This window comes from Gymnodraco acuticeps, unplaced genomic scaffold (genome assembly GCF_902827175.1).
Source record: "Gymnodraco acuticeps unplaced genomic scaffold, fGymAcu1.1, whole genome shotgun sequence".
NCBI classification, from domain to species: Eukaryota; Metazoa; Chordata; class Actinopteri; order Perciformes; family Bathydraconidae; genus Gymnodraco; species Gymnodraco acuticeps.
The window spans coordinates 4,499-13,593 of NW_022991468.1; the positions used below are offsets into that span (position 1 = coordinate 4,499).

General features: G+C 38.0%; 2 protein-coding genes across 2 annotated transcripts; one reads left to right on the forward strand and one right to left on the reverse strand.

The window, feature by feature from the left end:
- The first annotated feature begins 508 nt into the window (after positions 1–508).
- LOC117533003 (histamine N-methyltransferase A-like) lies at positions 509–3,837 on the forward strand. Its single transcript, XM_034196632.1, has 7 exons — positions 509–638; positions 751–893; positions 1,641–1,693; positions 2,174–2,281; positions 2,427–2,557; positions 2,927–3,020; positions 3,290–3,837. Exons 2-7 carry the CDS (start codon positions 760–762, stop codon positions 3,640–3,642), a joined length of 873 nt encoding a protein of 290 aa, XP_034052523.1. The 5' UTR covers positions 509–638; positions 751–759; the 3' UTR covers positions 3,643–3,837.
- Positions 3,838–7,287: 3,450 nt separating this feature from the next.
- LOC117533004 (general transcription factor II-I repeat domain-containing protein 2-like) lies at positions 7,288–8,817 on the reverse strand. The gene has a single exon (XM_034196633.1). It carries the CDS (start codon positions 8,815–8,817, stop codon positions 7,288–7,290), a length of 1,530 nt encoding a protein of 509 aa, XP_034052524.1.
- Between the last annotated feature and the right edge of the window lie 278 nt (positions 8,818–9,095).

Genomic DNA, 9,095 nt, shown 5'->3' on the forward strand with positions numbered 1-9,095 from the left:
AAAAACCGTCAAGAAGCATTCTCATTATGGGTTTATACAAGAATATGATTGATCATGTATGATTTATAATTAACTTTCGTTTTTAAGTATTCACTTCATACCATGATCTCAATTAACTTTCGTTTTTAAGTATTCACTTCATACCATGATCTCAATTAACTTTCGTTTTAAGTATTCACTTCATATGAAGATCTCAACACAAGGCAAACAAAGACATGCATCATTCTCTCTTTCTCACACACACACACACACACACACACACACACACACACACACACACACACACACACACACACACACACACACTTTCTTTTGACCTGAATTTGTTTGGCAGGTTGATCTGAAATTTGCTTTGTTGCCACAGAGAATACACTAACTAAACATTTGAAACCATTTTCTGAGGATGTCTATGATCCTCTTCCACTAATGATAAAGATAATTTCCTTGTAGTCACTGGAATCTTCACTGAACAGGAATCTGACCATGCAGCTGCAGTTTGCTCTGGTGCGCATGCAAAGTTCATCCCTCAAGAGTTACGTAACACATGTTTTTTGAGGACAGCCTGTGGGAGGGGAAAACTCTGCAGCCTTAAAGTGGGGAACAATTCACTCTCTGTTCTCCTTTCCTGCACACTCAAGGTAGCTGTTTAATACTTGACAATTACTGCTTATCATAGTGAATCAGAGATTGTTTTTCTATGTATGCTTCAATCATTATTGATTTGCAACCGCTTTTTGTTATCCATTGCAGGAATCAGTCATGGCTACAGAAGCAAAGCAGACTTGTTATGAAGGAAGCTGCGTCCAAAGCTTTCAGTTCTACCTAGAACACTCTGGAGAGCACGAGGCTATCATGCAGTGTGTTCACAATGTCCTGCCTGGAGAATTTCAAAGGTAGGCTACTACCATGGCTACTACACGAAAGGAGTGCTGCATTAAAAAAAAAATGTTGTTCAAAGTTTGGTATGTTTTCGTTCAAAGAGAGATAATGTTGCTTGTCATTTCATTGAGCAGCAAAGCTGGCATATTTCAACAGTAAAACAACAAATGTGTTCGTCTACATTGGTCCAAAGTCAATGTTTTTTTAGGACAAGTGCCCAATTTCTATGTCCAAACAACCCTGATAACAGTGAAGTGGGTGGGTGGCACCGCAGTGAAGTTAGTTCTAGGTTGGATATTTGACAGACACTCACCAACAGCGTGTTCTTACTATGTCTCACATCCTTGTACGAGTCACTCTTAACCACAGGGATTAATTTAGTAATCATCAATACATGTCTGTTTGAATGACACAATACCAATGTCTTTTTCAATACCTCCCTGCTAACTTAATCAATATTTTCCATCTATTGTTAGCCAATGACTTAAAAAAAAATAGGTTTTTCGTACAATTTTGTATGAATATTTTAATAAACAAATACTGCACGCAGGTTTTCATAGGTATGTAGGCTTTTGCTGCCCCAACACTTAATGTTTAGACAAATACGAATTAGAACTAGAATTTCTTAAAAGTAACAGTTCCATCTCTGATTGGAGGGATTTGTTCATTTCAATTTTTCATTTATTTACGGTTGAAATTGTGATTTACAATTGCATCCTTAAGCTGAGTGTCTCTTTTCCACCTGTCATGTATTTATGCAGAATTGGAGCAGGCAAAAGCAGTCTGGATGTTCTAGGTGTTGGAAGCGGTGGAGGTATGTGATGAATCACAGCAGCTCAGATACTAACTAGTGTGTGATCACAAAGTTCAAGAGTACAAAGGATGCATTACAGTGTGATTCAGCATCTTTATTTAACATATTTAAATAATCTTCCAAATGTACAACCTTTTCAGAATGAATTCTACTCTTTTAAGAGTTACTCCACTGTAGCAAGAAAACACTTTCTGGGCACACATCATGAGAGTTTTCTAGATGAAAGATGTTAACTCAGTCAGGCTTCTGAGGTCCTATATTAACCTCATACAGTATATTTATGTATTTGTTTTTACAGGAAAGTTGAATTAATCCCCTTTCACGTACATGGCTTTAAACTAATAATCTAAAATGTGTCTGGAATGTTACATCATATTTTTTTTTATTCAAAGCTACTGTATGTTATTAATTTTGGTGGATGATTGTTTCAAACAGAAGCAGCATGATTTAAAAGTCTAAAGACTACCTGTTTTCCTCCAGGTGAGATGGACTCCCAGATGCTGACTCTGCTGCAGTCCACATTCCCTGCTGTCCCGATCTCTGCTGACATTGTGGAGGGCAGCTCCAAACTTACTGACAACTTCAAAGGTATTAACCATTCAGAACTCAACACAATGAAAAAGTATAATTGTATCTGCTCATTACTTTCTTCTTATTCTTATTGTATGTAGTTTTTAGGTCATGGCTCACATTTTCATAAACTCTAACAAATGTGTCTGCATCTGTTTTTTAGCGTCGGTAGCAAAGATCGCTAACCTTCAGAAGATCCCCTTTGGTTGGCATATCATGCACAGTGAGGACTATGAGAAGCAAGTCAAAGCTAAAGGAGACGTGAAGAAATTTGACTTCATACACATGATTCAGGTATATGACTTTGATTCTCGGTCATTACATCTAAAAAGTTTAAATTACAAAACCATTTTCGCTTTGACTAATTTATAGCTTCTATGCTTAACATGTTATCCTCGGTTACCCCCTGAAAGGCAGGTAGACTAAAGAGTAATGTAAACTGCTGGTATATTGCCAGTGTCTCAACTATCCAATGAGATTTGTTTAGACCCCCCCTCACACTCAATTATCTCTTGCTGCTTAAATTCATCGGGGAGCAAATCAGCATAGCACTTTCTGCCAAACAAAAGTATAATGCTAGGTGCTATTAATAGTCTTACATACTGTATAAGCTTAAATTGTAAAGGTCAGTTTAAAGGTTCCCCACAACTCTGTCCTTCACAGATGATCTACTATGTTGATAACCTCGCCGGCACCATAAAGTTCTTCCAAAGCCTGCTGAAGAACAATGGCAGGCTTATGATCATCATTGAAGCAGGTAACTCAAGAAACAATTGCAATTCAATACTGCTTCTTTGTCCAACGTTTTTCATATCTGTGTCCAACCAGACATTCTTAATTTACCCTAAAGAATATCCTCTTTGTGGTTTTTTGTGTTGAGGACTTTTGAAGCTACCAGCCTTCTTGCCTAATATATGAGATCCTAAGATGACCAAGAGTATCTTTTGACAGCAACATCTATGTTTTGTTGTGTGACAATATGTTTCTTATGAAATTAATGTACTATTTATATCTCATGCTATCCAGCTAACAGTGGCTGGGACACCCTGTGGAAGACCTACAAGAAGGATCTCTGTGTCGACGTCATCACAGAGTATCGCTCTTCCGGAGAGCTTATTGCCTGCTTGAAAAGCCTTGGTCTGAAATACGATGAACACACCATTCCCAACTCCTTCGACATCGCTGAGTGCTTCACTCCGAGCAGCCAGCTTGGACAACGTCTGCTGAATTTCTTGACAGCCAAAGATCACTTCGAGCAGTCCTTCACCCCAGAGATCAGAGCAGGCATGTTGGACCTTCTCAGGAACAAGTGCAGCACTGAAAAAGATGGCAAAGTGTTGTTCAACAGTACTCTTAAATGCATTCTTGTTCATGCTTGAGTATGTCATATGGAACAAAATACAATCAAATTAACATTTTTGCATTGACTTTACCCTGCCATTTGATTAAATAAACTGGGATTTGCCTAACATTAAGTTTACCATTTAGAGTAGTTTTCAATCTCTTTAGCTTATATTTACCAAACTGACTCTGTATGTGCACCAATGTCATCAATAAAAACATTACACTAAGTAGATATTGAGTCATCACGTTCACTTCCACCTTACTGAAATAGTAGATGTATTGAATTTCTATAACATATCAAGACAGTCATCATTCGAGAATGGACAATTAGCTAAATCCAGTAGCATTACGTACATTTGACTAACCCTGGAAATATGTTACAGTAATGTTTACCCTTTTTTTAACAATGCACTAAAAACATGGAACATTTTATATTCTGTTCCCTTGAATAACATCATTATATAAAACAATACTTATTAATATCCACAATACGAGTTTGTGTTTGTCTGACAGTTGCCACAGACAGAACTGAATTTATGGAATTTCTAATATTCTCATAAAATATTAATAAGGATGATTTTATTAAATGCATCTATGATCTGAATCTGACAGCACAGCTCGGCTTTGCTTTTTTTGTATACAAATGTTATACCTCAAGAGTAACCTATTATGTTTATGAGGACAGCCAACCAGCCAATGGGAGGGGAGAGAATCCAACCCATTTTCCATATAAAAAATAACTTGCAAAACAGGAAGTAGGTGGCACGACAGTGAAGTGAGTCTTAGTTTGTCTATCAAACAGACATTCACTCTGGATCCAGTGGTGTCTTATTTCATGGTTTCACAGACTGTTGGCAGTGAAAGGAGCGTGAGCTCATATTGGAAACTAGTGAACATTTTTAGAATAGATGTCTTATATTATTTAATACATAAACTTTAATACAATTAATTAATCAAGAATTGATTTAACATTATTCAAAAATATATACTTGATCCATTTTGTATTTTTCATAGCTTCAATGTTTTTTGATCCAAATCCAAATCTATACAAGATATTATATCTAGGCTGGACAAAAAAGACACCTTTTTATTGGATTTAGTTTGTAATGAAGGTTTTATTAAGATTTTTAAGTAGCTTTTTTATTTATTTAAACGTCTTATTTATTTCCAATAGCCAATATTTCCATATAATTTGATCGATTTAATCTAAATCCATCCATTATTGTATTAGCTACACTGAACAAATACGATACGCCTCTTTTTATTGTATTTTACATAAACTTTTATACAATTAATTAATCAAGAATTGATTTAACATTATTCAAAAATATATACTTGATCCATTTTGTATTTTTCATAGCTTCAATGTTTTTTGATCCAAATCCAAATCTATACAAGATATTATATCTAGGCTGGACAAAAAAGACACCTTTTTATTGGATTTAGTTTGTAATGAAGGTTTTATTAAGATTTTTAAGTAGCTTTTTTATTTATTTAAACGTCTTATTTATTTCCAATAGCCAATATTTCCATATAATTTGATCGATTTAATCTAAATCCATCCATTATTGTATTAGCTACACTGAACAAATACGATACGCCTCTTTTTATTGTATTTTACATAAACTTTTTCTGAACAAATTGGAAGGGTTTCATAAAAAGCGCTTTCTTCTCAGTTACTTTTTTAGTGGAGAAAAAGACCAAGACCAATGACAATTCTAAGATCTAGAACATTTGAGTCATAAGTAATTACTTTAAACTGCACTTGTGAAGTAAATTAGAATATACAAAATATGCTGGGTGAATTATCATAGAAATATTCGTATTTTTCATGTATTTGTGTAACAATATTTATATGTTGTCCCCTAAAAATATAAGGTTGACTTAATTGAAATAGATGCGTGTCCTCTTTGTGTAGTATATCTGGTAAGGATTTTTACTCACTGGGTCACATGCATGAAAGGTCTTTCTAGTTTGTGATGATAGAATGAGAACTTTTAAAGTCAGAAATCTCTTCAATAAGGCAAAGGAACTGCTATGTGATCATTGGTATTACAGATATATTTATGTATTGTCATTTCAACTTTTCCCTTGCTTACAGTTTAAATTGCAAGTAACACTTATACTGTATACTTCCGCCACATTTTAATTTTCCACCTATCATTTTTGGTTGAAGAATTGAAGCAGGTAAAGCAGCCTGGAGATTCTTGGTGTCGGCAGTGGTGTCGGTATGTGATGAATTACACCAACTGGTAACTTGTATGAACACATATCCCAGTTTGTTAACAGTAAAGCTCATGTACTAACTTTTGTGTGTGTTTTTCAAGATCCACGATTGCAATAAATGGTATTATTGTGAGATTTATGTGTTTAAAGAAGCATCTTTAAAGACCAAAAGGAAAAACTGTCGGGGGGAGAATCAAATCAAATCAAGTTTTATTTATATAGCACATTTATAAAAGATTTTTGGTCGAGCCAAAGTGCTGTACATATAATAAAAATAGCCTATATAGAGACACTTTACAGCTAATACAATAGCACAGATTGTTCAGAATATCAGTATGAGAAAAAAAACGACACCCTCTATCCTTAGACCCTCACATCGTACAAGGAGAAACTTCCGGAGAAAAACCCACAGTTTAGAGCAGGGGTCGGCAACCTTTTTGATATGACGTGCCATTTTGAAATGTTCTTGTTAATCAGTGTGCACAGGGCTTGGGGGGGAATCTTTTTCATCGCACACCGGACTCTTATATCCGCATAAGCAAGGGCATAAAGGTGCGCTGCATTTGTGCATCAGATGAGGCTCCCTCCGTGAGAGGGAGTGGCGTTCAGCCCTGAGTGTGCCATATTAACTTTAATTATGACACCACTTCCATTTTTTTTGTATCTCCATCGGATTTTATTCCATCCATATAGGCAACCTACATAGCAACATTTTTAATAAACATTTTTCTCCCATAATCAGAACATTGAAATTATAAATGAGCACTATACAACAATGCTTCAGCAATAAACTTAACAAATCTTTGTATGTAATTTGTTTTAAGCCCTGTGGTAACAAATGATATGCAGTTGCTATTTCAGCATACTGCTTTCAATTAGACTCCCTCATATACAACGTTTTGCAAGGGCAGCAAATGTTAAAAAAGGGAATTAAATGTAACAAACAGAAATATGAGCACTATATAACAATGCTGCTATGCTTATGAAAATATCCACATCGAAGAAGAAAAAAGAGACCGGGACAAAGAGCTCCATTAGGCAAAACCATGTGTGCGACACATAAACAGAGTCATGTGTGCTACAAATAAACAGAGTCATGTGTGCTACAAATAAACCAGTCAATGTGATCCCTGGCCCTGCTTTCCTTTGCTGGGCTCCATTATCTGTGGATCGTACTTTGTCACTTTAAGTTGCACACAAGCTTCAGACTGGTCAGTTGTCAAACGACTGCGGTAGGGGCTGAGCACGCTCTTCATGTGCGAGAATATCTGCTCACAGAGATATGTTGAGCCAAAGACTGTCAGCAAAGCCAATGCAATTTTCCTGACACAGCTGAACTTCTCCGGTAGAGATATCCAACAGGTGAAGATGCAAAAGCTGTGATCATGTCTTGCCGTGGTTTCCAGCTGTTTCCGCAACTCCGCAAACTTCGTCATCCACAGTGTTGAACTCTTCTACTCAATCAGCTGCATTATCATGTCCTGTGTATCCAGCCAGCCTATCACAGATACATCCAGTTCATGTCCATCAAAGCTGTCGGGATTGATCAAGAAAGAGAACATGGGTCCATACTTCTGAAATTCCCCGAATCGTGTTGTAAACTCCGACTCCAGCTCGCTGATGTATTTGCATATTTCAGCTGTGCTGATGCTGTGCTGCATGGACAGCTCCATCAAGTGGGTGAAGTAGCGGAAAGTGGAAGTGGCCACATAATCTGAAAAAACTGCCAGCTTTCCAACAAAAGCCTTCCATGTGTCAAACATGTCCAAAACAGTTTGACCTGCGCCTTGCAGTTTGAAATTGAGCTCGTTGAGGTGTCCAGTAATATCTGTGAGATACATAAGTTTCACGACCCATTTCTCATCCTCGAGCTCTGGAAAGTCTTGGCCTTTTTTAGCCAGGAAGGCCCTTATGGCATCAAAGCAGCCAACAAACCGCTCCAAAACCTTTCCACAGTTTAGCCACCTAACTGCCGAGTGGAGAGGGAGATCTTTGTATGAGCTGTCCATTTCCTCCAGCAGGGATTGGAACTGTCGGTGTGTCAGAGCAGATCGCTTGACTATGAAGTTAACAATCTTCACCACTGTGGCCACAACCTCGTTAAGATCTGAATTTGACATCTTTGCACAGAGGTTTTCTTGGTGTATTATGCAGTGGAGTCTCATGACGGGGTGACCGACTTGTTTCTCAATTAATGTGACCGCACCCTTGTTTCGCCCGACCATGGCGGGAGCGCCATCTGTTGTCACTGCAAAAATCTTGCTTATGTCAATCCCTCGCTCCTCAAAATGCTCCATAAAAACTTTGGCTATGTCCTCACCTTTTGTTGTTTCAGGCATTGGTTTTAAGCAGCAAAGCTCTACTCTTACAGTCGAATCACAGTATCTTACCATGACTGCCAAGCGTGGTATGTCGTTCACGTCCACGCTCTCATCCAGTGCAACGCTGAATACCGTGGCTTCTTTCAAACCAGCTGTCTGCAGCGCGCAAACGTTTTCTGCCAGTTCCTCGATGCGTCGTTCAACAGATCTGGCTGACACTGGAATTGCTTTTATTCTTGATTTTATTGTCTCTTTGTTTGGTAAGGAATTAAACAAAACCTCTGAGCTACAGAGGAAAGCCTCCTTAATATATTCACCGTCAGTGAATGGCTTTCCATGTTTCGCGATGCAATGAGCAATGCGATAGCTTGCTTCGGTAGAATCATTGTTAGCAGTGGCAAAGGCTTTGAGAGTGTTTGCCTGTTTCCCATAACCAGACATGGCACATTTGATGGATTCAGCCTTGTCTGCCTCATCCTTGAAAGTTGTCTTGTGTTTGGTCTCAAAATGCCGTTTGACACTTGACGTCCGGCAGACAACATTTTCCAGACATAAAGTACACATAGCACGGTCCTTCTGAAACACAAAACCCCACTCTTCTGTCCACGAGGGCTGGAATGTCCGAACATTTATTTTAGATTTCTTAGGTAGCGGACCTGCCATTGTCTACCGGGCCTGCTCCGTCACTGATTAGAACAATCTTTAGGCGGGAGTCGTAAATCAATTTACCGTAAATAACACGTCGCGCATATCTGCCAATTGCTGTGAAAGAGGTCATTTGGCATGCAGATGAGAAAGCACTTCAACATTTTCCCCAAAACAGCTCATTATGGCTACTGCAATTTGTGAAGTGCGTTCCTCCGTGGTGAAACGACCAGCACTACACCACAGTGGAAAGCAGCAGCAAATCGCCTGGAGTTAGAGAGCGGGGCTGCGTTGTG

What these genes read in the sequence shown, in the direction of transcription:
- LOC117533003 (XM_034196632.1), top strand. Translation starts at nt 760, where the DNA reads ATGGCTACAGAAGCAAAGCAGACTTGTTATGAAGGAAGCTGCGTCCAA. An exon ending in ACTTCATACACATGATTCAG is followed by an intron (nt 2,558 to 2,926) that starts GTATATGACTTT and finishes TGTCCTTCACAG; the next exon opens with ATGATCTACTATGTTGATAA. An exon ending in TATGATCATCATTGAAGCAG is followed by an intron (nt 3,021 to 3,289) that starts GTAACTCAAGAA and finishes CATGCTATCCAG; the next exon opens with CTAACAGTGGCTGGGACACC.
- LOC117533004 (XM_034196633.1), bottom strand. Translation starts at nt 8,817, where the DNA reads ATGGCAGGTCCGCTACCTAAGAAATCTAAAATAAATGTTCGGACATTC.